The 27,667-nt window shown below is 41.6% G+C and overlaps 2 protein-coding genes across 10 annotated transcripts in view; one reads left to right on the top strand and one right to left on the bottom strand.

The window, feature by feature from the left end:
• The first annotated feature begins 19,611 nt into the window (after window positions 1–19,611).
• On the top strand, window positions 19,612–22,131 carry PSMB4 (proteasome 20S subunit beta 4). The gene is made up of 7 exons (XM_046680949.1): window positions 19,612–19,901; window positions 20,098–20,304; window positions 20,571–20,717; window positions 20,896–20,977; window positions 21,389–21,505; window positions 21,722–21,810; window positions 22,012–22,131. Exons 1-7 carry the CDS (start codon window positions 19,627–19,629, stop codon window positions 22,022–22,024), a joined length of 930 nt encoding a protein of 309 aa, XP_046536905.1. The 5' UTR covers window positions 19,612–19,626; the 3' UTR covers window positions 22,025–22,131.
• Window positions 22,132–22,968: 837 nt separating this feature from the next.
• POGZ (pogo transposable element derived with ZNF domain) overlaps window positions 22,969–27,667 on the bottom strand; it is a 49,553-nt gene continuing 44,854 nt past the window's right edge. For all 9 annotated transcript variants that reach the window (XM_046680939.1, XM_046680943.1, XM_046680946.1 and 6 more), the window contains 4 exons: window positions 27,493–27,549; window positions 27,175–27,287; window positions 26,883–26,907; window positions 22,969–26,750 (listed from right to left, as the gene is read on the bottom strand). In XM_046680939.1, coding sequence (XP_046536895.1) covers window positions 25,082–26,750; window positions 26,883–26,907; window positions 27,175–27,287; window positions 27,493–27,549 — 1,864 coding nt within the window. In that variant the 3' untranslated portion in view covers window positions 22,969–25,081. The remainder of the gene's footprint in view (window positions 26,751–26,882; window positions 26,908–27,174; window positions 27,288–27,492; window positions 27,550–27,667) is intronic.

Here is a 27,667-nt window from a genome sequence, read left to right as displayed (position 1 = left end):
CCCACGTTTTTTAAGAATTTTACAGCTTATTTGAATCAAGATCTAAAGAGGGTCCATACCTTTCTATTGTGCCTGTCGATAAATCTTTAAGTCTCTTTGATCTATAGGAAAGAAAGGGAGGTACCTTGAAGACCAATTTTCTGTTTAACTGAAGAAGGTTCTGACTGGAACAGAAATTGCGTATCTTTTTACACATCTAATCTATAAGAGGAAAAGGTGAAGCGAGTTTGAAAACCAATTATGTGGTGTAAAAGAGGTAACAGCAACATCGGTTACAGGCACATAGGTGAAAGTTTGCCATCACCCCCACCCCCAGCCGTCCTCCTGTTCCAAGTCTGGCTCCAGAAGAGCTGAGACAAGAGCCATAAAATGAGTTTTATGCAATTAACTCCACCTTTACAGCGGCCCACTTAGCTTGCACCTTCAGTTAAGAGCCCTGGGAAGAAAAGATTGCATCAGTCTTGGTTAACGGCCCAAAATAAGCCATCAAAACCCCTAATCAAGCCTCCATTTCGGACATGTTACAGTACTGTAAATAAAATATCCAAAGGAAAATAAAAGCCCTTCTATCTGAGGCTGGACAGAACTTTGGTCCCTGGAGTCACATCCCTGAGTCACCGTTTCTCTACGGAGGCTCAGGACGGGCGGGAACAAATCCCTGCTCCCCTGGGGAGCCCAGGCCCTCTGCTTTCTCACCTCAGAGCCAAGATGCTGCCTGGGAAGAAGGTGGGGGCTACTTCTTCCAGCGTCCCAGGGAGACACGAGTCCTGAGGCTTTGGGAAACTTGTCCTCGGTTCTACATGGACTCAGAGGGAGGCCTGGGAAAGAGCCTCATTGCCTGTCCTGGACTCTGTCTTCCATACACCGTATCTCCCCGCTATTTCCACGAGGGTCTCCCCAGGGTCCCAGCCATGTGTAGAAATGCGGAAAGTGCTCTCTGGGAAAAGAATATCGTGGGCTTTCCTGTCTCAGCTTATCAAAAGACTGCTCAGTTTAAAAGGCTTAAACTGAAAAATAATGATTGCTCCTAGTATACAAAGATCTCCAACAAATTAATTTAGAAAAGACAAACAACACAATAGAAAAATATTCCAAGGATATGAAAATGAAAGATAAATGGCTAATAAACATAAGAAAAGGCACCCAATCTCATTAGCAATTACACAAATGCTTATTAAAACAACAATATATGATTTTCAAAAATAAAAGGATGGATAATATTCGGAGTTGGAAGGAGTGTGGGGAAAAGGGCAGTTGTATTTTGTTGTCAAGAGTATAAAATGGTGGAACATTTGAAGAAGGCAATTTAGCAACACCTGGCAACATTTTAAGTGGAAAACCACTTTTAGGGATCTCTATAGAAAGACAAGTACGCAATATAGAGAAGTACACGAATATGCAATGAACAGGGTGTTCATTGCAACATTGTTTGCAATAGTGATAAGTTGGAGACAACCAAGAGGGGAACGATTAAATATATTACAGAACGTCCATTATATGGAACACCAGGAAACCATAATGTATGGTTTTGTATATACTGACATGGAAGGATATCCAGGAAATACGATTGAGGGGGAGAAATCAGAAAAATAATGTGACCCCATTTAATTAAAACTATATGTAAAATTAATTAGTTAAACCATGTAGTTTTAATTAATTTATTAAATTGCTTTATGTATTAAACTAATTTAAATATATATATTTAAATTCTATACGTAGATTTACATGTTCATAGAAAAGCACTTGTGGAGATGAGGCTTCCTGTATCACACCAAATGTGCCAGATGTAACTAACATGGTTGCCTCGGAGGACTGCGATTATGGGGAGCAAGTTTTGTTTATCACGTTACGTTTCCATTATGTATTTTTAAAATTTTATAGTAAACTTGAAATACACACATAAGTTAAAACTTGAAATAGTGACAGAATACAACAACACTGTTGTCTATCCGATGAGCAAAAATTTTAAAGGTTAAAATCCAGTATTGGTGAGAATGTGAGGAAAAGGGCACGCTCATTCAGGATTGGTCAGTTGGGGCCTCATTAACAAATGCAGTTTGTCAAAACTTGTCAAAAGTTAAACTGTGGATACCATTGTACCCAGGAGTTCCACCTCTGGGACACAGTCCATAGAAATACCTGGACAAGTAGACAAGACTTGGGTCATGACAACAGTAACGACCTCAGCAGCTGTCACTCCTTGCATGTTAATGTGTCTTTGGTAGTGTTCTAGGCACTTAAGGATGGAGAAAGAAGTGAACCACACACCCTCACATAAAAGCTTACCATGTGCCACGTACTTCTGTAAGCTGTTTTACACACTCTGCCTTATTGAATCTTTACAACAACCCTGTGAAGTTGGTGCTCTTATCAAGTCCATTTTACAGATAAGCAAGTTACAGCATACAAAAGGGAGTAGCTCGCTCAAAGTCCCACAGCTAGTGAGCAGCAGAGCCCAGGACTCGAATCCAGGCAGAGGGCTTCAGACTCTGTGCCTGTAACGCCTGAGCTCCAGCGTAGCAAGTCATAAAACCTTCACAACAGCTCCTAGAGAGAGGTGGTTTTTGTGTTATTGTTTGGGGCTGGCCAGCACATGCAGCCCTTTTTATGTTTGATGGGAGATAGAACCCAATAACCCCTACAGGAACCGAAAGGCCGGATACTCAGCTTCCCAGGTCCCCTTGCAGCCAGGGGCGAGCATCGACTCAGTCTTGGACAGCCAGGTGTGCCCGAGGAGGACTCTGACCCAAAGAAATAGGGACAGTAGGGAGTGGGTTTGGTTGACGATGGGGCAGACAAGTGTGGGGGTGGCTGTCAATGGTGCAGAAGCTCCCCAGGTCCAGCACCGCCAGTGGTGCCAGGGCTGCACTTGGAACCTGAGGGGCAGAGGCAGCTGCTGAGAGTGGGGTCTTGGAAGGGGAAAGGCTGTCTGGCCACTCCTGGCTGTAGTTCAAGCATATCTGCCACAAGGACCTTATGACTCAGTGGATCCAATGGTGCTTGACAAATTGGGGTGATCCATGAGGCTGTGGCAGGCAAGACCCAGAAGCAGAGTCCCCAGGGTGTCCCAAAGGGGTGTAGAGGCCCAGCCCACTTCAGCAAATAACAGTTCTCTTGATAAATAGTCTCTTGCGAGCTTGTGGCTTCCAACAGAAACCAAACATGGAACCGTGGGACACCAGGTGACTTTGTGACCTAAGCCCTCTCATGAACTGAGGAGTATCTGATCTTCATAAGCCGCAGTGTTCCTCACCCTCAAGTAAAGCTGGATGGAGCCAGGGAATATCCTGAAGACAGAAAGAAGCCAGAAAATGCCCTGGCCTGCCCTCCAGCTTGCCTTTGCTTACTAAACTGCATCTCCCTCCTCAGTCCACTCCAGTGGCTTCAGGAAAAGTTATGCATGGAAGATATCGAGAAGAAATAATGTTCTAAGTGGATGCCGCTTATTATGAGGTATCTAGAATAGGTAAAGTCATTGAGACAGAAAGTAGAATAGATGTTATTAGGGGCTGGGGGGAAGAGGGAATGAGTAGTTGTTTATTTAGTGGTACAGAGTTTCTCTTTGGAATGATGAAAAAGTTCTGGAAATGGATACTGTTGATGGTTGCACAACATTGTGAATGTACTTAATGCCACTGAATTGTATACTTAAACATGGTTAAAATGGTAAGTTCTATGTTATGTGTATTTTACTACAGTGGAAAATGCAAAAAGTTTATAAAGGTGCACTCTAAGTTATACAATGGAATAGCAGACAGGAAAAAAAAAGCCTACTGTTACACATAACAACATGGATGAACCTCAGACATACTGTTGAGGAAAGAAGCCAGGCACAACAGAATATTGCATCATCTGTTTATTTGAAGTTCAAGAACAGACAGAACGAGTCTATGTTAACAGAAGTCAGAAAAGTGGTTTTCTCTGCTAGGGAGGATTATTGACTTGGAAGGGGCATTAGGAAGGCTTCTGGGGAAAGATTTATATCGTGATCCGAATGTTGGTTACGTGAATATACATAATATATAAATATTAATTGAGCTGTGTATCTAGGACTTGCTATATGCTATATGCATAATACATTGATAAAAAGTACACATCTTTTGACTCAGAAATTCTGCTTTTGGCAATCTAGTCAAACAACAGCATCACTATGTAACAATAATAGTTTAAGAATTAATTGTAGCAATTTATACTGTAAAAAATGAAATAGCTATCAAAAGGGAAATTTTTGAATAAATTATATTATATTCACACTATGTAATATGATGTAGCTATTAAAAAGGATTGCTATGGAGTGACACTGTTACATCAAAAAGGGCACTGCTGAGAAATGTGTATGAAATGTGATTTTTGTAGCAGCCAGCCCAGTGGTGTAGTGGTTAAGTTCCCACGCTCCACTTAGGCGGCCTCAGGTTTGCTGGTTTGGATCCTGGGTGTGGACCTAGTACCACTCTTCAAGCCATGCTGTGGCAGTGTCCCACATAAAACAGAGGAGGATTGGCACAGATGTTAGCTCAGCAATAATCTTCCTCAAGCAAAAAGGGGAAGATTGGCAACAGATGTTAGCTCAGGGCTAATCTTCCTCACACACACACACACAAAGGCAATTTTTCTAAAAAGAAAAATCCTCAAAATCTATATTTCTATGAGCACAGAGAAAAGAGTGGAAAGATACACACCAAATTGTTAACATTGTTTACCTGGGGCCAGCAGGATTGAAGAGGAGAAGGAGATTATTAACTTTTGAACAACATATTTCTATTGTTTGACTTCTATTTTGTCTTTGAAGTAAAAACCCTTCTCTAAAATAGGTAAATAAGCAGTATTAGTAAGAAAAAATATGTGATCATTATAGATATCTTGGAAGGAACTATGTCAAAATGTTAAGAATGGTTATCTTTGGATAGTGGGGCTAAGGGTTAACCTTTGTTTTTAATATTTAAAATCAACTTAGTTGAGGTATAATTTATGTACACTGATATTCACTAATGTTGAGTTTTTCCCTATGGTACACTTTTCTGTATTTCTACATTGTAAAAATTAATCACAAGATTCTGGGACAATGGTGGTGGCAGAGTTTTTGGAGCTCACCAGATTCTTTCATAAAAACAGAACAACTAGACAGCAAAACCAAAGTCCATCAACAGCACTTTGAACAATTACAAAATGAGGTGACAAGATATCTCTGTAACACCCAAAAATAAGTGGGTGGGGACAAGCATTTGTGTGGTGTCAGCATTTGTGTGGGAGAGAGCAGAGCCAGACAATGGGGCATATGACACATCTGAGAACAGGAGACCCCAAAAGAGCCAACAGGCATTCACTGGAAAGCACAACAGACTAATCTGAAAGGAGCAGTTAAAACAGAGAAGAGCTTTGCAGAATCCAATAGCTGATGAATGAAGGGCTCTGTGGTAAATTCTCAAGGGGCTGGAGCAGACTAGGTCCCAGGAACTCCGGAACTGACCAGCAAGGTGACCTAGGACAGAGCTCCACTCTGAGGAGAAACTGCTGGAAGTAGAATAAAAATTAATCAGAACAGAGACAACAAAGCCAAACGAAGAGAAGGTCTAGAGAAAGGTGGAGAAGGGAAACAAAGCTAGGAAATCTTAGCGAGCAAGCGGCCATGTTCATTGAAGCATGACACAGAAGCAACAGCAGAGGGAGCTCTGTGAAGTCAGAAAAGCTATGCTGAAACACGCCTACTAAAAGTTCAGGAAAACAAATGTTTCCAAAAGAAATGAGTGACAGAAAAGGATCGAGGGTGAATCCCACACAAAGTTATTATGAGAAAAAAGAAAAAGGAGCAAAATAACATCCCTACTGACAATGAAAGCATACTAGACAGACATACCCAGCAGTAGAACACACTATAATCCATTATTTCAAAATGAGCTGAAAGGTGCTGAGAAAATGATACAAGAAAGAAAAGAACAACATAAGTCAGAACCTGAAAAATGCAGCTATGAGCTGACGAAACTCCGAAAAGAATTCAAAATAAAAGAGAAAACCTTTTGGATGACATCAGCATCAAGGTAGAGTGAGCTCTCTCAGGAAACTCTCCCCCCAAAGATACAATGGAAAGGACATACATATTCCAAGAGAGGACAGCCACACAATACAAAGACATTGGAGAGACCCACATAGCCACATGTCAGAAAGTGGAAGAGCTGGAGCTCCCCCTCACCCTGAGGAAGTGGATTGAGGTAAGAGAATGCTTCTCTTCCTCACGGAAAGACAGCGACCTGGGGATTATGTACAGCCACAGGGAGGAAAGTGGGGAGGGAGTGGTGGCCCTCCAAGGGAATACCATAGATCCCAGAAGTCCCTCACAGCTTGAGGAAAAGCCCCTCACAGAGAGGACTAGCTATTGCAGGAGGGTCTGCATCAAGCCAACACCCCAGGAGATCAGATAGTGAGGGCAGAGCGAGAAGCCCCCAAGATCATACAGCAGAAGAAAGTGCCCATTCCCCACCACCACCACCACCCTGTTGCCACAGCCCAGCATCTCAGAGCTGTCCCCTCAGTTCACACCAGGCTCAGAATATGCAGCTCTTCACCCCCACCTAGTGGCGAAAGGTGGAAGTGGCAAGCAAATACTACCACAATGAAGAAGCACAAATCTATGCTGTCTAGCAGTATGAAAAATTGTATTAAATTTCCACCGGAAGGAAAATGACAAGTACTCAGAAATAAATCCTGAAGACACAGAAATCCAGAACCTAAATGACAAAGAATTCAAAATAGCTATCATTAAAAAACTCAATGAGTTAAAAGAGAATACAGATAGACAATTCAACAAGTTTAGGGGCTACTTCACAAAAGAGATTGAAACTATAAAGAAGAACCAAGTAGAAATATTCGAGATGAAAAACACAATGAATGAGATAAAGCAGAATATAGATTTCCTGGACAGTAGAGCAGACATTATCAAGGAACGAATCAGCATGATCGAGGATAGAAATTTAGAAATGCTTCAGATGGAGGAGGAGAAAGAAGTAAGACTAAAAAGAAATGAAGATAGTCTCTGAGAATTATCTGACTCAATCAGGAAATGCAACATAAGAATTATAGGTATTCAAGAAGGAAAAGAGAAGAATGGAGCAGAAAGCTTGTTCAAAGAAATAATAGCGGAGAACTACTCAAACCTGGGGAAGGAGATGGAAATTCACAAGAAGGAGGCCACCACATCTTCTAACTTTGTCAATGCAAAAAGACCTACTGCAAGACATATAGTAGTGAAGCTGGCAAACGCCAATGACAAAGAAAAATACTAAGTGCAGCAAGGCAGAAGAAAATAACTTACAAAGGAACCCCTATCAGGCTTTCAGCAGATTTCTCCACAGAAACCTTACAGGCTAGGAGAGGCTGGAATGACATATTCAAATATTTGAAAGACAAAAACTTTCAGCCAAGAATTCTCTATCCAGCAAAAATACACTCCAGATATGATGGAGAAATAAAAACACTCCCAGATAAACAAAAGCTAAGGGAGTTCATCACCACAAAATCACCCCTACAAGAAATCCTCAAGAAGGCCCTCATACCTGAAAAAAAAAAAAAAAAAGAAGAAGAAGAAGGGGGTTACAAAACCCTGAATATGGACACTAATAGGTAGACAAAATCAGAAAATTGGAGCTACCCAGCAGAACAGGTTAGCAAACACTCAAGGAAAACATTAGAGATATAGGGAAGGAAAACACCAAAAACAAAGATAATCTTGTCATTTAACCACAAACTCACAACACAAGATGGAATAAGATGTGAGAAAAACAACTTGAGGGGGAATGGGAAAGGGACTGAATTGGCTTAGTCTAAGGAAATAAGAGGTCATCAGAAAATGGACTATCTCATCTATGAGATTTTGCATACAAATCTCAGGGTAACCATTAAGCAAAAAAGTAGATCAGAGTTACAAATAATAAATAAGGAGAAAACTAAGAAATCCAGCATAAAAATCTACCTAACCAAATTGGTAGTCTGAAATACATGGGATGAGAAACAAAGGAAATGTGGGAGAACTGGAAAATGAGCAATAAAATGTTAGCATTAAGCCCTCATATATCAATACGTCTCTAAATGTAAATGAATTGAACTCTCCAATAAAAAGACACAGGGTGGCGAGATGTATTAAAGAACAAGACCTAACAGTATGCTGCCTCCAGGAAACACACCTCAGTTCCGATGACAAACACAGGCTCAGAGTGAAGGGATGGAATATGATACTCCAACCAAATGGCATACGGAAGAAAGCAGGTGTTGCAATACTTATATCAGACAAAGTAGACTTCAAGATAAGACAGGTAAAGAGAGAAAAAGAGGGGCAGTCTATAATGATCAAAGGGACACTCTACCAAGAAGACACAACACTTGTAAATATCTATGCACCCAACACAGGAACACCAAAGTACATAAAGTAACTATTAACGAAGCTAAAAGGAGATACAACAACACAGTAATAGTAGGGGACCTCAACACTCCACTCATATCAATGGATGGATCATCCAGACAACAAGTCAACAAGGAAACAGTGGAACTAAATGGAAAGCTAGACCACATGGACTTTATATATATATATATATATATATTAAGAATACCCCATCCAAAAACAGAATATACATTCTTCTCAAGTGTGCATGGAACATTCTCAAGGATAGACCATATGTTGGGAAACAAGGAAAGCCTCAATAAATTTAAAAAGATTGAAATAATAACAACCATCTTTTCCAATCACAATGCTATGAAGCTAGAAATTAACTACAAGAAAAAAGTTGAGAAAGGGACAAAAATGTGGAGACTAAGTGACATGCTACTGAACAACCAATGGGTTATTGAAGAAATTAAAGGAGAGATCAAAAAATATCTGGAGACAAGTGAATATGAAAAATCCCATACCAACTCACATGGGATGCAGAAAAAGCAGTCCTAAGAGGGAAATTCATCATTAATACATCTTAACAAACAAGAAAAATCCCAAATAAGTAATCTCAAACTACGCCTAACTGAGTTAGAAAAAGAACAAAGCCCAAAGTCAGCAGAAGGAGAGAAACAATAAAAATCAGAGCAGAAATAATGCATGGAAACAAAAAAGACAGTAGAAAGGATCAATGAAACAAAGAACTGAGTCTTTGAGAAGATAAAATTGAGAAACCCCTAGCCAGACTAACAAAGAACAAGAGAAAGAAAGCTCAGATAAATAAAATTAGAAATAAAAGAGGAGAAATTATACCAGATACCACAGAAATACAAATGATTATAAGAGAATATTATGAAAAGCTATATGCCAACAAATTGGACAATCTAGAAGAAATGGATAAATTTTTAGACTATTACAACCTCCCAAAGCTGAATCAAGAAGAAATAGATAATCTGAATAGACCAATCACAAGTAAAGAGATTGAAACAGTAATAAAAAATATGCCAAAAAACAAAAGCCCAGAACCAGACGGCTTCCCTGGTGAATTCTACCAAACGTTCAAGGAGGACTTAACACACATGCTTCTCAAACTATTCCAAAAAATTAGGGAACACAGAATACTCCCTAATATATTCTACAAGGCCAATATCACCCTGATACCAAAGCCTGACAAAGACAACACAAAAAAGGAAAACTACAGGCTAATATCACTGATGAACATAGATGCTAAAATTCTCAAAAAAATATTGGCAACTTGAATACAGCAATACACTAAAAGGATCATACACCATGATCAAGGGACACAGGGATGGTTCAACATCCATGAATCAATCAATGTGATACACCAATACGGAATAAATGAGGAATAAAAACCACATGATCATCTCAATAGACACAGAGAAAGCATTTGACAAGATCCAACAGCCATTTATCATAAAAACTCTTAACAAAATAGGGATAGAAGGAAATTACCTCAACATAATAAAGGCCATATATGACAAACTCACAGCCAACATCATATTCAATGGGGAAAAACTGAAAGCCATCCCCCTGAGAACAGGAACAAGAGAAGGGTGCCCACTCTCGCCACTCTTATTCAACATTGTACTGGAGGGTTTGGCCAGAGTAATTAGGCAAGAAAAAGGAATAAAAGAATCCAAATAGGAAATGAAGAAATGAAACTCTCACTGTTTGCAGATGCCATGATCTTATATAGAAAGAACCCTAAAGATTCCATTGGAAAACTATTAGAAATAATCAACAGCTACAGTAAAGTTGCAGGGAACAAGATCAACGTACAAAAATCAGTTGCATTCCTATACTCCAATAACGAACTGACAGAAAGAGAACTCAAGAATACAACCCCATTTACAACTGGAACAAAAAGAATAAAATATCTAAGAATAAATTTAACCAAGGAGGTAAAAGACCTATACAATGAAAACTATAAGACATTATTGAAAGAAATCGATGATGACATAAAGGAGTGGAAAGATATCCCATGCACAAGGAGCAGAAGAATAAACATAGTTAAAATGTCCATACTACCCAAAGCAATCTACAGATTCAATGCAATCCCCATCAGAATTCCAATGATTTTCTTCATGGAAATATAGCAAAGAATCCTAAAATTCATAAGGGGCAAGAAAAGACCCTAAAGAGCCAAAGCAATCCTGAGAAAAAAGAACAAACCTGGAGGCATCACAATCCCTGACTTCAAAATGTAGTACAAAGCTATAATAATCAAACCAGCATGGTACTGACACAGAAACAGGCACGTAGACCAATGGAATAGACTTGAAAGCCCAGAAATAAAACCACACATCTATGGACAGCTAAGCTTCAACGAAGAGGCTAAGAACACACAATGGAGAAAAGATAGTCACTTCAATAAATGGTGTTGGGAAAACTGGGCAGCCACATGCAAAAGAATGAAAATAGACCACTATCTTATACCATACACAAAAATTAACTCAAAATGGATCAAATACTTGAAAGTAAAACCTGAAACCATAAAACTTTTGGAAGAAAATATAGGTAGTATACTTTTTGACATCGATCTTAAAAGGATCTTTTAGAATACTATGTCTTCTCAGACAAGGGAAATAAAAGAAAAAATAAACAAGTGGGACTTCATTAGACTAAGGAGGTTCTGCAAGGCAAAGAAAACCAGGATCAAAACAAAAAGACAACCCACCAACTGGGAGAAAATAATTGCAAATCATGTATCTGACAAGGGGTAAATCTCCATCATATATAAAGAACTCACACAACAGAACAACAAAAAAATAAACAACCCGATCAAAAAATGGGCAGAGGATATGAACAGACATTTATCCAAAGAAGATATACAGATGGCCAATAGGCACATGAAAGTTGCTCAACATCACTAATCATCAGAGAAACGCAAATCAAAACTACCCTAAGATACAACCTTATGCCTGTTAAAATGGCTATAATCACTAAGACAAAAAATAAATGCTGGAGAGGTCGTGAAGAAGAGGGAACCCTCATTCACTGCTGGTGGGAAGGCAAACTGGTGCAGCCACTATGAAAACAGTATGGATATTTCTCAAAAAACTAAAAATAGAAATACCATATGACCAGCTATCCCACTACTGGATATCTATCCAAAGAACATGAAATCAACAATTCAAAGTGACTTATGCACCCCTATGTTCACTGCAGCACTATTCACAATAGCCAAGACATGGAAGTATCCCAAATGTCCATTGACCAATGATTGGATAAAGATGTAGTATATATATACAACAGAATACTACTCAGCCATAAAAAAGACAAAATCATCCCATTTGCAATAACATGGATGGACCTGGAGGGCATTATGTTAAGTGAAATAAACCAGACAAAGAAAGACAAATACCAGATGATTTCACTCATATGTAGAAGATAAACAAACACACAGACAAAGAGAACAGTTCAGTGGTTACCAGGGGAAAGGGGCTGGGGGGGAGGGCATGGGGGTAGAGGGGAGCACTTAAATAGTAATGGACAAGAAATAATGTACAACTGAAATTTCACAATGATGTAAACTATTATGAATGCAATAAAAACAAAACAAAAAAGAAAAGAAAATCTTTTCAGAAATAAAGACTAAACTAGAAGGAATATAAGACTGAATAAATACAACAACAGATAATGCCTCAAGAGAAATAAAAGGTAAAAAATTTTTTAGATTGAAAATAAATGAAGAACTACTTAAGATTCAAGAGATAGTGACAAATACCAAAGATAGGTAAAGAAGATCAGAAACTCTAACATACAGACGATAGTAACCCTAAAGAGGAAAACCAAAACAGGGGAAGAGAGTAATACTAAAAACTATAAATCAAGGAAAAGAATTTTTTTAAAAAACTACATATTGAAATAACATGCCACTTACATAAGAACATTGACTCAGAATGACTAACATAGTCATGTTCTAGTAAAATTATGGAGTTTTAAGGAAAACAATTATTTTGTTTTCTAAGCAAAAAGAGCAAGTGACCTATAAAAGGGGAAAAATTATATTGTGATTAGACTGTTTGACAGGAATGATTTATGTCAGAAGAAAATAGAGTAACATAACTAAGATATACTCAAGGAAAATTAATGTGGGCCAAGGATTTTACAACCCGCAAAATGGACTTGGAGATTTGAAGGGCACAGACAAGTGTTACCAGCATTCGATAACTAGAGAATGTAGAGTCCATGAGCCCTCCCTGAAGGATCTAGAAAAAAGCCTCAGAGAAACAAAATGATGAGAGCAACATCAACATATGAGGATTGGTGGTGGGGCCAGCCCAGTGGCATAGTGGTTAAGTTTGTGCACTCCGCTTAGGTGGCCCGGGGTTCACGGGTTCAGATCCCAGGTGTGGACCTACACACCGCTGGTCAAGCCACGCTGTGGCAGCAGCCCATATGCAAAGTAGAGGAAGATTGGCACAGTTGTTAGCTCAGGGTCAATCTTCCTCAAGTCAAAAAGAGGAAGATTAGCAACAAGTGTTAGCTCAGGGCCAATCTTTCTTACTGAAAGAAGAAAAAAAAAAAGAGGACTGGTGGTAATCCATATATAGATACATAAAATTTACTTGTAGAACTAAGAATAAATCATGGTTAGGAGGACAAGAGTATAGTATAATGGCTGTATGATCTGAAAATGTGGACATAGTGTATCTATTAAAATGCACAGAGAATGGGAAGAACAAAGACAAAAAAATTCATTTAGAAATTATATTCTTGGCAGTAGTAGTAATGTCGTTATCCTGAGACTGTTGTATGTGTAATGTGGGAAAAATATATGAATAACAATGGGATATTTTAATTCTATAACCTCCTATGTCCTTGAGAAAACAGATTGTTTTCTCGTAGAAGAAAAGAGATACAGATATGATATATACCAGGCTAAGTAAAGGGCTGTAGTTTTTATTTGAAGTAGAAGTATCAGTATGAATTCATGAGGCATTCTGTTATACGTATATATATATTTTTCCTCTTCCCTTATCCTTTCCTTTTGTGGACAATTCAGTCCAAAAGCCATTAGGTGGGGCAAAGCAAGGTCGACGTCCACGTGAAGCAGAGATGAGTGCAGAGCCACCACGGCCCAGCATGGGATGTGAGGAGGACATCTAGGCAGGGAGGCGGCAGTGGCAGTGACCTGAAGTGGGCTGTCGGAGCCACAGTAGGATGTGCAGGGCGTGCACATGGAGAGCTGGCCCGTAGAGAGGATGTGGCAGCCTGAGTCGGGTACAGAGAATGTCTTCATGAGGGGATGGCCCAGTTGGGCTGTTGGAGCCAGAGCAGGGTGAGGAGGGTGCTGATACAGGGGTGGGGCAGTGCAGCAATGGCACAGAGAGTACTGAAGCCTGGGCAGGATGAGGAGAAAATTGGCACAGGGATGGAGATCGTGGCACTGATGGGAGATTGGTCACACATAAGAAAATGTGTGCTTTAAAACTTTATCTGTATTTTGAGGATAATGAGAGCCAGGTTTCTCGCTGTCAGAAAAGGGAATCACGTATATGGAAAGGGAGAAAATTAGAATATACCCAGTGGTGTTGGATTGGAATTGGAGATATTGGTGTAAACTTATAGTTTTCAGTATATATAGATAGGTATAGAAATAAGTATAGATGTAAACGTATGTGCACAGCTCTCTCCATGGAGAGGTCTTGGGAACAGCAACATCTCGATAGTAATGAGCTCACCCAGGGACCAAATCGTCCTTTCTAAATACCAGTCTCTACTAAAAGGAATCAAGGCTCCTAAGGTGGAGAAAGGACTGGTTCCAGGGCTGGTGCAGAGAAAGTACAAGATGAGCCTGGAACATCCTCTTGTGCCAGAAACTAAGGATGTGCTCAAATAATTATGGGGACATGTGAAAGGACCCAGGAGTGAGCTTGAAAGGGCTCTCACTGGCCAAATCTGGAATAATTTGAGCATGATAATGAATACTGTTTAAATCCATGAGTTCATAAAAATACAATGGCTAACTGGTCAGATTTAGATAGTGATAGGGGCAAAATCATCTTAAAAGTCATTAAAGAGAAAGAATCAGGCATTTATCCCGCCTCTCTTACATGAGCTTCACACTGGGTAACCAAAAAGTAGGGAGGGGAAGTGTCTCCCTATGGAACTATTCAAGCTAATGAATGAAAATGAAATTAGAGAATTAGAATATCATTCTTTTTCACACCAAATGAATTAAGTGAACAAAAGAAGTGGCTAACAATAGAAAAAAGACAGACAACCAGACACGATGGGCCTTTTGATGAAAGAACATACCAGCACCTATAGTCCTGCCGAAGGCCTCAAAACTGAGTGTGATCAATTCTGGATTGAACTACCCATAGCAGGAAATGCAGAGGAGAGGAACGTGTTGAGCTATGCTATTATTAGTATGCAATCAGCAAAAGCCAGACTTCTGGCAGAAGGTAGGGTACACAGGTCAAACATCCTGGAGTCTTCAACAGATAAACTGTTATGAAAAGAAAGGAATGGAGGAGGAAATCTATAGATTAACAAACTCAAAATACATATCAAATCAAAGAAATGGGAAAGACGGAAGTATAGTGTCCAGGGAAGCATACTCGGATGATAAAACTACAAAGAAATGTAAGGAAGTGATTATCATACAGGTTAGGATAGTGGCTACTTTTTAGAGGAGGGAGACAATTGTGATTAAGACTAGGGTAGCTGGAGAAGTTCCATTTCTGACCAGGGTGGTAATTTCAAGGGTGTTTGCCTTATAATAATTCGTTGTCGTGTATTTTTGTATGTGTGATTTTCTGTATATGTTTTCTTTTTCAATTAGAAAGGTAAAAAAACAAACCCTGGACTTCTGACTCCAGGTGTGGCAGGCTGAGAACGGCTCCCAAAGATGCAGCCACACTCTAACCCCTGGAGCCTGTGAATGTTGCCTTATTTGGAAAAAGGGTCTTTTCCAGATGTGACTAAATCAGGATTTTTAGATGAAGAGATTATAATGGATTATCTGGGTGGGCCCTAAATGCAATCACAAGCCTCCTTATAAGAACAGGGCAGAGGAGGATTTGACCCAGAGGAGAAGGTGATGTGAAGATGGAGACAGAGATTGGAGTGATAGACCCATAAGCCAAAGATCACTAAATAACTCCAGCAGCCCAAAGAAGCCAGAAGAGGCAGGGAATAAATTCTCCTCCAGATCTCCAGAGGGAGTATGGCCCTGCTGATGCCTTGATTTCAGATTTCTGCCCCTAGAACTGTGAGAGAATAAGTTTCTGTTGTTTTAAGCCACTAAGGTTGTGGTTATTTATTACAGTTTCTACAGGAAACTAATATACCAGGTAAGTGGAAGGTCAAGGCTGGGCATTCCTCCTACTGCAATAGGAAGAAGGTAGATAAATTATAAAAACCATATTTTAAAAAAAGGCACAAAAGGGCTCTGGAAAGAATGAGGACTAGATGATCTAAAACTCCACAGATGGAAGAACCTTTCTGAGATGAGCTGAGCACAGGCTGAGGCTCAGGCTTAACCCAGGCAGAATGACTCTGCTTGGGGAAGAGAAATCACCAAAGTTTTTGGTGGTCATGTAAAGCTGGAGTGACAAGATGAAAACTTAAGGGACCTCTAACAATGACAAGTTTTAACTATGGAAAATGTGTGAACTCCTGGAATGTTTAGGAAGCTGGAGAATTAGGCTAAAAGCTTCTGAAAGGGAGACTGTATTTCCCACAGTCTGGCATTATTGATTAGGAGACAAGGACCTGCTGAGGCAGGGGAAGAAGAGCCCCAACTGCACACTCATCTCCTCCTCAACACATTTGCCAGATTTTGAGGCTGCTTGGAGTAGGAGCCTGGACAGCGAGCTCAATCTAAAGTTATAAAGCCTCTACAATTATTCACAATTTCTGGCAAACAATAAAAAATTATTAGATTTGTAAACAGAAAAGAAACGTGATCAAAATGAAGAAAAGATAATAGGAGAAGACCCACAGATGATCCAGATACTAGAGTTAGCATACAAGAATGTAAAAATAACTATGATTAACGTGTTAAGGAAAATAGTGAAAATGATGGACATGCAGATGAAAATATGGAGAATTTAAACAGAGAATTGAAATTTATAAAAAAGTCAAATGGATATTCTAGAACTGAAAAGAATACAAAATCTGAAATGAGAATTCAGTGTAAGCCTTTAACAGGAGATTGGGCAAGCAGAAAAAAGGACTAGTGAACTGGAATATAAGTCAATAGAAAATACCCAACCTGAAGCACGGAGATCAAAAAACGAAAGGAAAACAAAAAGAAAGTAAGAAACACAGGGACATGCTCAAATATCTAGCAAACATGTAACTGGACTCTTAGAAGGAGAGAAGAGAGAATATTGGGCAAAAGAAGTATTCAAAGAGATAATGGTTGATAATTTTCCAAAACTGATAAAAGATATCAACCCACAGATTCAAGAAACTCAGCAAACCCAAGCAAGATAGATACAAATAAAATCCTTCCTGGGCACATCCTAGTAACACTGTTGAACATCCAAGACACTGTTGAACGTCTTAAAAGAAATCAGAAGAAAAATGCCACATTATCCTCAAAGAAACAACCATATGAAAAACAGATCACTTGCCAAAAAACACAACGGAAGCCAGAACACAATGAAATAACATCTTTAAAGTTTCAAAAGAAAATAATCGTGAACCTGGATTTCTATACCAAAGGGAAAAAATGCCACAAAAATAAAAGTTTAAAAAAGATGATTTTAACCAAAACGATCTTGAAAAAGAATAAAGTTGGAGATCTTATACTTCCTAACTTTAAAACTTACTACAAATCTACAGTAATAAAAACAGCATAGTACTGTCACAAAAACAGACATATAGACAAATGGAATAAAAGAGAGAACCCAGAAATAAACCTTCACACATATGGTCAATGATTTTGACAAGGGTGCCAAGATCCTTCAATGAAGAAGACAGTCTTTTCAACAAATGGTGTTGGGAAAACTGGATATCCACATGAAAAAGAATGAACCTGACCCTTACCTTATGCCACATACAAAATTTAACTCAAAATGGATAAGAGATCTAAACATAAGAGCTAAAACTACAAAACTCTTAGAAGAAAACATAAGGGGAAATCTTCATGATATCACATGTGGTAATGCGTCCTTGGATATGACATCAAAAGTATTGGCAACAACGAAAAAAGATAAGTAGGGCTACATCAAAATTAACAACTTCTCTGCATCAAAGAACACTCCTGAAAGACAGTCCCAGTTTCTGTCTTTGTGGGACTTTCAGTTTAGCAAGGCAGACAGTCTTCAGACATGTGATGCATGCTGTGAGGGAAATTGTAGAACTGAATTATAGAGGAAATATGAAAGTCCTCAGGGAAGACCCACAGAGTAGTGCAGCCATGGACAAGCTGAACATGTTTTCTTTCTCATCTTTCTGTTATAGTCCCTGGGGCCAGGCCCTGAGCAGGTCAGGAAATGATCCTTAACTCTTTTGGAGCTGAAGTTTCAAATTCCATTTCTCCTGAAAAGTGTAGCGAAAATGTTTGTGAGGTGGAGGTGATGGTGGTTATTAATTCCAATTTAGGCAAGTTTTACTTCTTTTCTGAGAATTTCAGGACATCTCCTATAACCAAGGAAATCCTGACATGTTACAAAACCAGTCCAGGAATTACTGACTTAAACGCTTGAATTTTGGTGGGAGCTAAATGGTAATTAAACTCAAAGTAATAACCAACATAGAAAACTGGGCACACTTACAAAAGATTTTCCAGGTAACACCAGACCTTCTTTAAAAAGAGAAGAAAGAAACTTCCTAGATTTCTCTTGTTTCAGTTTAACTTGTGTCTTGTTGTTTTCACCTTAGAACAAATGACATGCTGCTCACTTCTTTTGAATATTGCACTGTCAAATGTTAGTGGCTTGCTTTCCCTGTCACCCTACCCTCAGGCTGGATGATTCTAGGTCCTTTCACTTTTCTTCTTTTAGACCCTGTGGAATTTGACTACCTGCCTGATCTCTGAAACTGGCACTGGCCCTACCAGAGCCTTAATCTAGGGACCTGAAAACGAGCTAGACCAGAAACCAGCAAGCTACCTCAGCCACTTCTAAACCAGGAGATAGCCAGTTAACTGCTGGCTGATTGATTTAAAGTTCATGTGATGAGGGCTCTGGTAGTTAGGAAAATTGAGGTGTCCTGGTGGCTTTGGAAGAATCTCAGTAAGCCCATTGTCATCACAACTGAGCACTTGCTGTTTGGCCAAGTAAGCCTCTGAGTGTCCCAAGAGTCACCTGGAATATAGGGTTTGGGGATGGGGTGGCTATTAATTAGAGAAAAAAAAATGGAATAGCTATTTCAAGACCAAAAGGTTGTACAAAGAGTGTCAGGTGGGAGCCTCTAATAACAAGATCTTGACCCTTCCCTTCCCAGGGTTTCATGGCCTAATAAAATATTTTGTTATCTCAATTAGGTTAACATTTCATGCATTGCTTTGGTTCAAAATAACTCGGGGAATTTTAAAAGCAAAACTGATTTGGTTTCCTGCTGAGTAAAAAACTTAAATTCAAGTTGTGTAGGGAGGAGGGACAAAGTAATGGGTTTAGGTTCATCCGTTTGACTCTAGACACGGCTTCCAGCCTCTGCGACAGAATTACGTTGAGAAGGGAACTCGGGGAATTTAGTTTCACTCCCACAGGCAATGAAAGTTTTTGCTGCTTAAGAGGTGGGCAAAAGCATTTGACAATAAGGAAACTCTCAGAGATTTGCCCAAGGTCCTACAGAGTGATCCACCTGAGATAGCGTGCACCCCAGGGAATACATAACAGTCGGATGCCCTTTTTGATTCTAGGTTTGAAGACTCAGATTTACTACCACTACTTGCCGTGTGACTGGGTAAATCACTACACCACAAGCCTCGGCTTATCTATAAGATGGGTTGAAAACTGACTGTCATCTGGGCTGCCTTGAGAAGCACAGCTGTAAGGGATCCTGGGTTCACTGTTTCATGTGGGGCTTTTTGACAAGCATCCAAAAGGAGCAGGAGAACTTCTGCCTCCTCGGTCGGACTCTGCATCTTGAAATGGGCCTCCCAGCCCTACCTCCCACAACAGCTCCCCCTTCCTTGATTCGTGCGTCAGAACACTGATCTAGTGCAGACTCTACTGTGATGCGAAGCGACACGACTCGCCGGGTCTCCGCGGCCACCCGGCACGATGGTCCGGTCGGCCCCGACCTCATCAACATGGCAGCTGGGAGCGGCCTGCCGGAAGAAGGAAGGTGTGGCAAGGAAGGAAAACTTCCGCTTCCGTTGGGCAGGAGCTTTCATTTCTTGTGCTACCGTGACTAAGATGGAAGGATTTTTGGAGCCACGGTCCGGCCTTTGGGCCGGGGGTCCGGCCCCCGGGCAGTTTTACCGCATCCCGTCCGGTCCGGGTTGCCTCGTGGACCCGGCGCCCGTTCTGTGCGGGGGTCCGATCACGCGCACGCAGTAAGCTCTGGGCGCAAGTGAGGCCCGGTGGGGCCTGGTGCGGTCGGCGGGCTCCGAGGGAGGCGAGGCGGGGACACCGGGGCGCAGAGTCCAGAGAACGAAAGGAGCTGTGGAAAAGCAGAAGCGAGACCCACTGCGCGGGGAGAGGACTCAGGCTCTCCCCGCGCCGCCTCGCTAGACCTCCCTCTCTCTCCAGGAACCCCATGGTGACCGGGACCTCGGTCCTAGGCGTGAAGTTTGATGGCGGAGTGGTGATCGCAGCAGACATGCTGGGCTCCTACGGCTCCTTGGCTCGTTTCCGCAACATCTCTCGCATTATGCGAGTCAACGACAGCACCATGCTGGGTGCTTCCGGAGACTACGCTGATTTCCAATATTTGAAGCAAGTTCTCGGCCAGATGGTGTAAGTCATCTAGAGAAGAGGGAGTTGTTCCCAAGTGGGGAGGGAATCCTCTATTTTTGTCCTCCTAAGAAGTTCTAAAGTGGAGGAACTTGAGGCTGCAGCAGAGGACAGGGAGAATGATTGGGGGTGGAAGGTGTGAGAGTGTAATAAATCCTTTCCAGAGTTAGGGGGTGTGAAATGGGGAAGATTGTGTTAACGTCTTTTGGGGGTGGATAGACATGCCGACTTGCATCCTCTCCCTTTTCTCACAACCACTTCTGTTTAAGGATTGACGAGGAGCTGTTGGGAGATGGACACAGCTACAGTCCTAGAGCTATTCATTCCTGGCTGACCAGGGCCATGTACAGCCGCCGCTCCAAGATGAACCCCCTCTGGAACACCATGGTCATTGGAGGCTATGCTGATGGAGAGAGGTTTCTCTGAACACAAATAACTTATTTCTTTGACCACCCAACCTCTAGTGCCTGTGTAGTGTCAGTCTCTTCCCCTGAGTGAATCCCACCTCTGACTCAGACCCCATGATCCCGTCCTTCAGCTACGATACAGAAACCTAAGATGAAATGAGTTCTTTTATCTGTTGTGTCCTGTTAGCTTTCTGGGTTATGTGGACATGCTTGGTGTAGCCTATGAAGCCCCTTCGCTGGCCACTGGTTATGGTGCATACTTGGCTCAGGTGAGTAGTCAGCTGAGGGGAGGTGGGGAGAGGGGAAGACAAGGCAGTGGGGGTCAGTGGTTCTCTGCTTGTTCCTCCCCCTTGAAATTCTGACACGAGGATCAGGCTAGGATCCCTACTGCTGGGCAGGTGGTTCTCTTTGTAGTCCAGAGGCTGTAAGTGTTGGCACTTAGATTCCAATGAGAAGGGGGTGTGTCTGGGAGTCAGGAGACATGTGCAAAGAGAGGGCACCCTAGAACTTCTCCTGCAGGTGGGTCTTAGCCCAAGTAAGCAGAGTTCATTCTGGTGAGGCAGTAAGTGGAATGTCACCTTTTCACTCATTTATGCTTGTTTTTACACCGTGGATTGGAGACAAATAGCCTGGTATTCAGCCCCTGACCCTTCCCATGTTTTTTTCTCCCATCTCCCTAGCCTCTGCTGCGAGAAATTCTGGAGAAGCAGCCAGTGCTGAGCCAGACCGAGGCCCGGGAGCTAGTGGAACGCTGCATGCGAGTGCTGTACTATCGGGATGCCCGTTCTTATAACCGGGTGAGGAGGGGGGTGAATAACAATGATGATGGGGTTCTAACTGGCAGATCTGGTGACTACTTGAGTCCTTGGGTCTCTGTGCTTTGAAGAACAGGTTCCCCATTTCTGTCTCCCGTTTTCCTATTAGGGGAGGACCCTCTACTTGACCTTTGACCGGCCCCAGGGACTTCTTTCATGTAAGGGTGGGCATTTTGATTGAGTTCTGCTTTCTTTCAGTTTCAAATCGCCACTGTAACCGAAAAAGGTGTTGAAATAGAGGGACCACTGTCTGCAGAGACCAACTGGGATATTGCTCACATGATCAGGTGATTGAAATCAAAATTACAGTAGGCAAAAAAGGTGTTAGAAAAGTTGGGAGGCCCCTTGGCTTGCACTACTTGGTTTTTCTGAGGTCCCAACCAAGAAATTCTCTGGGTGGAGCGCGTTTTGGTTGAGGATAGAGCTCTTTAGGAAATGATTTCTCTCCCTATGGCTTCACAATTTTATTTTGCTCTCTTCCTTTTTAGTGGCTTTGAATGAAATACAGATGCATTACCCAGAACTGAAGCTGAACCCTTCTTTTGCCTTTGAACTTGGCTGATTCAAAGGTTTTTTCTTTTGTACAATAAATTAATCCTTGAAATGCCTGCTGAGTGGTTGTATTCTGTCTAAGCAGGTCACACCAAGAGTGAAACTGCATGTCCCTCCCTGGTCAGAGAACCCTTTGGCTCTTGGTTCTTAGAGCAAATATGGAATGCTCTGTATGACAATGCAGAAGGCCCCTACTGTCTTCATTTGGGTCTCTGCTGAGGGCAGCTTTAAAGCCAGGCTTAATCTTTGTGTGATAACATAATTGGCTTTTTAAACCTTTTTCTTAAACATTTCTACCCATACAACTAGATTCTAAAATATAGATTTTCTGGTTAATGCTGGCTGCAAATGAGATTTTATTTAAAGCACTACTTCAAAGATAGAAATGTAGTATCAAGTGGAGCTGCTCTGAATGAGGTTACCCCCCAGCTGGAACTGACAGCCTCAATCCCTCACCATCCAGCATCCTCACCCTTCACATGGAGAATACTAAGTAATTCCAACACTTGACCTAAATGTTTATGGTCCAAATCTGCTAATTTCTAGCACGGCCAGAAAATCTCTTCCAATTATTGTGTGTTCATTAAGAAGTCCTACGTGTAGCCGTGAGTCAAATCAGTTGGGGTATTAGTCAAATTCCATCCCCAGAATGGTGTTAAACCTGAATTTTTAAAATGGATACCCTAAGTGATTTTGATGCATATCCTCTCTAAACCGTTTTTGAGAAACTAGTATAGGCAGGAAACCCAAAAACTATTAGAGAAATTTACTGAGCTAAGAAATGAAAACACACCTTTGTTTGTATTATCCATGGTTACAACAGACTAGTAAATTTAAGCAAAAGAAGATCATGAGCTTTCAATTTGCATCTTCCACACATTCAGTCTCAACACAGAAAAGTAATCAATAAATACTTGTTTATTGGTTAAACTGAATTATAAAAAACAAACAAAAAAAATTTCCTTCTACTACTAAGCCATGCGGGTGGAATCCACAAAGATAACTTCCTGGCCAAAACCCAGCTGATCCATTGTTGGTTTTATGATTTTAAAAAAATTACCCATCAAGAAAGTCATAGTGTGCAGAGGCCAGGCACCCAGCTCTGCTAAGGCTGAGCCTGCTGTGGAGACTACCAAAGAGAAGGATTAGGTTGTTGTAGATAGAGTTGACCATAGTTCCTGAACTTTCTGAAAGGCAAAAGGTTGACTTGAAAGTCCATATTATGTCATAATGGCATCAGGCAAAAAGCTGGGAAAGAGAAGCCTGGATGGATCCTCAGTTCAGTTTTCAGATGCCCCTGGTTCCCAAGGCTGGCCAAGCTGTTTCTGGGAGGAATTACTCCAGTTCACTATATTATAGTGTGCTGGGGATTAAAAAACAAACAAAAAAACAAGGGTGAGGAGAAACAGGTGGTAACAAATGTCACACCTGTAGCATCAGGCCCATCACATCTTGAGCATCTCCCAGTCTGTGAAAGCCTATTAAAAGAAACGGGGTCACCTAGAAAAAACCACATTGTTTATAAATCCATTTCCCCTCATTTTATTAAATGTTCCACTTATGTACATTTTAAAGATGAACCATATACAAGCCTGTGCAGGTTGCCTCCTTGGTTCACAGGAGGGAGACATTGCTGGAAGCCTCAGGATGGACAGAAGAATGGTGTAGCTGTGGGGAAGGTGGATTTGGATTTTTGCTCCTTTTCTCTGTATTTTACAGTACATTTCAGTTTATAACCATGAGTACATACAATAAAAAAAAAATCCCTCATGCAAATTGTAGAAAAAAATTTTCTTTCCTTGAAGCTGGCAGTGAAAAATAAAGATTCATGTCTTTTTCTTTGTGTACACCCCCGTGTGTTTCTTCTTCAGGTCAGATTCTTCTCTAAGCATTAAGACAAATAGAGGAAAGCCACAGGATAAGCAGGATTTCAACAAGTGGTCTGTCATTTCTTTTTAGAGTTCAACACTTAACTTCTTGCACAATTAGCTCCTGGCTGTAGGACATGTGATCTCTTGAACAGGCATGCTGTCCACTTAACCGGATGAATGTCAGCAAAGCAGGGACTGCCCCTGGGGGTTTCCAGGATGAAGACCCATGCACTGGGAATGGCTTCCACCCTAACACTCTGTGTGATCACCTCAGTACCGCTTGCTAAAGACATGTATGATCCTTTGTCCAGAGTGATGGGGTAAGAATGGGGAAAGGGCCAAGGATCGCAGGTGCAAAGAATATTGGTTTTGTCGTGTTTTTGTTGGAAGGAGGGTGGTGAGGAAAAACAAATCTATTCATCATTCTGGATGATTAGAGGTGGTTTCATGCATTTTTAAAGCCACAATTTAATATCTAGAGTTGCTGTAGAAACCAACATCTCTGGAGAGGGAAGGAAAAGCAAGGAGAAGGAAGAGAGAGTTCAGTGGGATTTTTTTCCATTTTTGTTTTTATATAAAACTGTTAAGACCACAATGAAAAAAGTTTTTTATCCATATATATAATAAACCAGTTTGTGAGCTACATAATTTTGTCTTTCCCATCTTCAGAAATGTTCTCACATTGACAATGGTTGGATAGCATCATGCCCAAAGACATTGGCCACACAGTAAAACAAATTAAAAAACCCAGATGTACTATGATACAAGTGAGGTAAAAGGGGAAACAAAAAAGTTAACATTCGCCCACAAAGGATTTTTTTCTTTTTCTTGATTTTGTCGGAAAAATACCAAACACAGTGATTTAAATTTTTAAAAAAGTCACAAAAACCTGTTTTTAGCAGAAGTGAATGACCAATGGGCCAGCTCCTCGGCTCAGAAGTGATCACTATTGGTACTCCTAATAATCCACAAATCCACAGGGAAGTATAAGTCAACATCAGGGGGGAGTGGTGGCATAAAATTAAAAAATATAAACCAAATACCCCACCTGGTATACCCCCTTTTCCCTAAATCCCTCTACCCTCCCTCACACTCCCCCCCACCCCGACTCCACATCCCCTCATGACCCCAACACTCAAATCTCCATCAGATCTAGGTCAGCTTCTTCAAAGCCATAGAAGGACTCGGTCTCACTTTCACCCTCAAAGAGCTGGTGAAGGCTTTCAGGCTCAATTGTCTCTTCAGGAGACGACCGGGGTCGTGGAGTGGAAGCTGAGGGCTCCTCAGACTGTTCCCCACTCAGCTTCAGCTGCTCCTCTAGGGAGGCAATTAGCTCCTCCTGCATGTCAGCATTTCTTGTAGGCGAGTTAATGTTGCCATCAGGGCCAGGCAGAACACTAGCCACAAGGAAGGACCGCTGAACTAGCTCTGGACAGTCTCCAATGACGCCCAACACCTCAGCCAGCCAGACCAGCACCAGTTGAAGCAGGACATCAGAATCACACGCAGTATCTGCCATTTCCCGAGCCTGTTCCTTCCACTTTTTGTGCAGGAAGTTCTTGACAGTTCGTTTGATGCATACATCTAATGGCTGGATTTTGGAGCTACAGCCTGCTGGGACCACTGCAGGCAAAGTGCTAGAGGCACTAAGCATAGCTAGCACCTCTTCTGACAAGTGAGTGCGATGACAGTCCATCACAAGCATGCCTTTACTGCGCTGGCAAGCTGTGTGCTTCTGCCACACTCGGGTTGACCACAGCTCCATGATCTCATCATCACTGTAGCCACTCTCCTTCGCCTCTAGCAATATAGAGTCTGGCACATTAGCTGGCTGATCCATTTGTCCTCGGTAGAAAACAAGGGTAGGGAGGACAGTGCCATCTGCCAGAATGGCCAGCACCACATCACACCAAGGTTCCCCTGTGCCCACTGTCTGCAGGGCGTTCTCCTTCCGGTCATCACTGCTCAGCACCTCTGTATCCAGGAACAAGGAGATCTCATCAATAGCCACGATCATAGACAAGGGTAAGTCCTGGTTGTGAATCTGCCGCTGTACAAATTCAATGAAGAGTCCTGCATTCTCTGCCACATCCTTAGGTAGGGTGTGGGCCACAGCTCGTCGGGCATGGGGAGTCAGGTGGTGCCGTAGCATGAAACGCACAGCCCACTCATAAGAGATCTTAAACCCCCCTTCCAAAGAACGTCCTATTTTGGTGGCTTTCTGGAACAAGGTCTCCTCATTTACAGGTAGCTGTTGCTCTCGTTGGGTTAGCACCCACTCAGCCAGTTTCTCTTCTGCCTCTAAGCTCAAGTATTTGCCCTCCAGATTCTCCCCCTGGGAGGCCTGGAAGCGCCGAAGCCAACGCCGGATGCGTCGCTGGGGGTTTCGGAAGTGTTCAGCTGCCTGTTCTGTATTGCAGCATAGGGCAAACAGTACCACTCGAAGCTTCTTCACAGACAGCTGCTCCTTCTTGCCAAGCCCACTGCTACTACCACCCCCAGATGCTGGTTCAGGTTCCTGGGTGACCAGGCTCCCTTCATCCTGGTCATCAACATTCAGACATTCGGCCCCCTCTGTAGCCAAGGGCGGTAGGGCTAAAGGCTGGGGGTGAGTAGGGGTTGGTGGTGGGGTTGCAGTTGAGGCTGGTGATGGGAGTGCCTGAGCCAGGGGAGTTGGTAGCTCTTCAGGCTCAGCTGGGGTGGCCCCTGCAGATTTCACAGTGGCAGCCTTATTAGAGGGGAAGGAAGGAGGGTACATATTCTTCAAGTTCCGGTCATGCACTCGGTCACGAGTCTGGCCATGTCTAAAGGGTAGTAAAGAAAGGAAGAGAAAACTCAGTTAAACTAGGAAGATGAAATAGTAATAGTATTAGTAGTAATAATAAAGACCAAATATTGCAAAACAGAAATTAAACCATGAAGTGAGTTTCTGTTACCTTGAGTGAGATATCCAAGTGAGTCCTATGGAAAATGAGACAATAAAAAAAAAGTTAGTTCAGTGAAGGAACAAGCCCTCCAAAGACAGTGTTCTGGGATTTCAAGCAAAAAAGCAAAACTACTACCCTCCCAGTCTTACATCAACTTCAGGTTAGAATGCTTCCAATTTGTGAAGTATGTCTCAGCAGTGAATGGGTAAGGCCAGGTAGGGATGCTCCCGACTCATATAGTATGACTTGTATCCTCATCTTTTTTTTCTTTCTTGCTCTGACCTCCATCTCCCCTACTTACCCCGTGGCAGGATGCTGCTGGATCTGTGAGAGGGGTTGAATACCAAATGCTTGGCCATGGCATCTCCCACAGAAGTCACAAAGGTACATGAAGTGCAAGCCAGCTTGATTCCACTAAGAAACAGAGTCAAGAATATATAAGACAAATAGAACACTGACACTAGAGGGTGTTAAGCTTTAAGGCTTAATAAAGAAAAGGAGTGTCCTTCCTTTCTTCTCTCTCTCAAAGTAATTCACATACCCCCTCCGCCCAAATAATTTAAAGGATTTAATGTAAAAACTTGAAAAATTAAGAGACCATCAATAAGTTTTTCCTTACCTCACAGAATTTTTAAACAAAGCCAAATACTTGGGGCTTTTCCGTGGAACATGATTGCTGACAAAGAAAAAGTGGTATGAGTTAGAAGGTTCTGTTAGCTAAACTCACCAGCCACTGACAATGCCCCAACAAAGGAGATGCCTCTTCCATCCATCCTAACTTCAACCCAAGTCAG

Source organism: Equus quagga, chromosome 13 (assembly GCF_021613505.1).
Source record: "Equus quagga isolate Etosha38 chromosome 13, UCLA_HA_Equagga_1.0, whole genome shotgun sequence".
NCBI lineage: Eukaryota > Metazoa > Chordata > Mammalia > Perissodactyla > Equidae > Equus > Equus quagga.
Note: the sequence above shows the minus strand (reverse complement) of the source record. Positions and strands in the feature narration are given on the sequence as shown.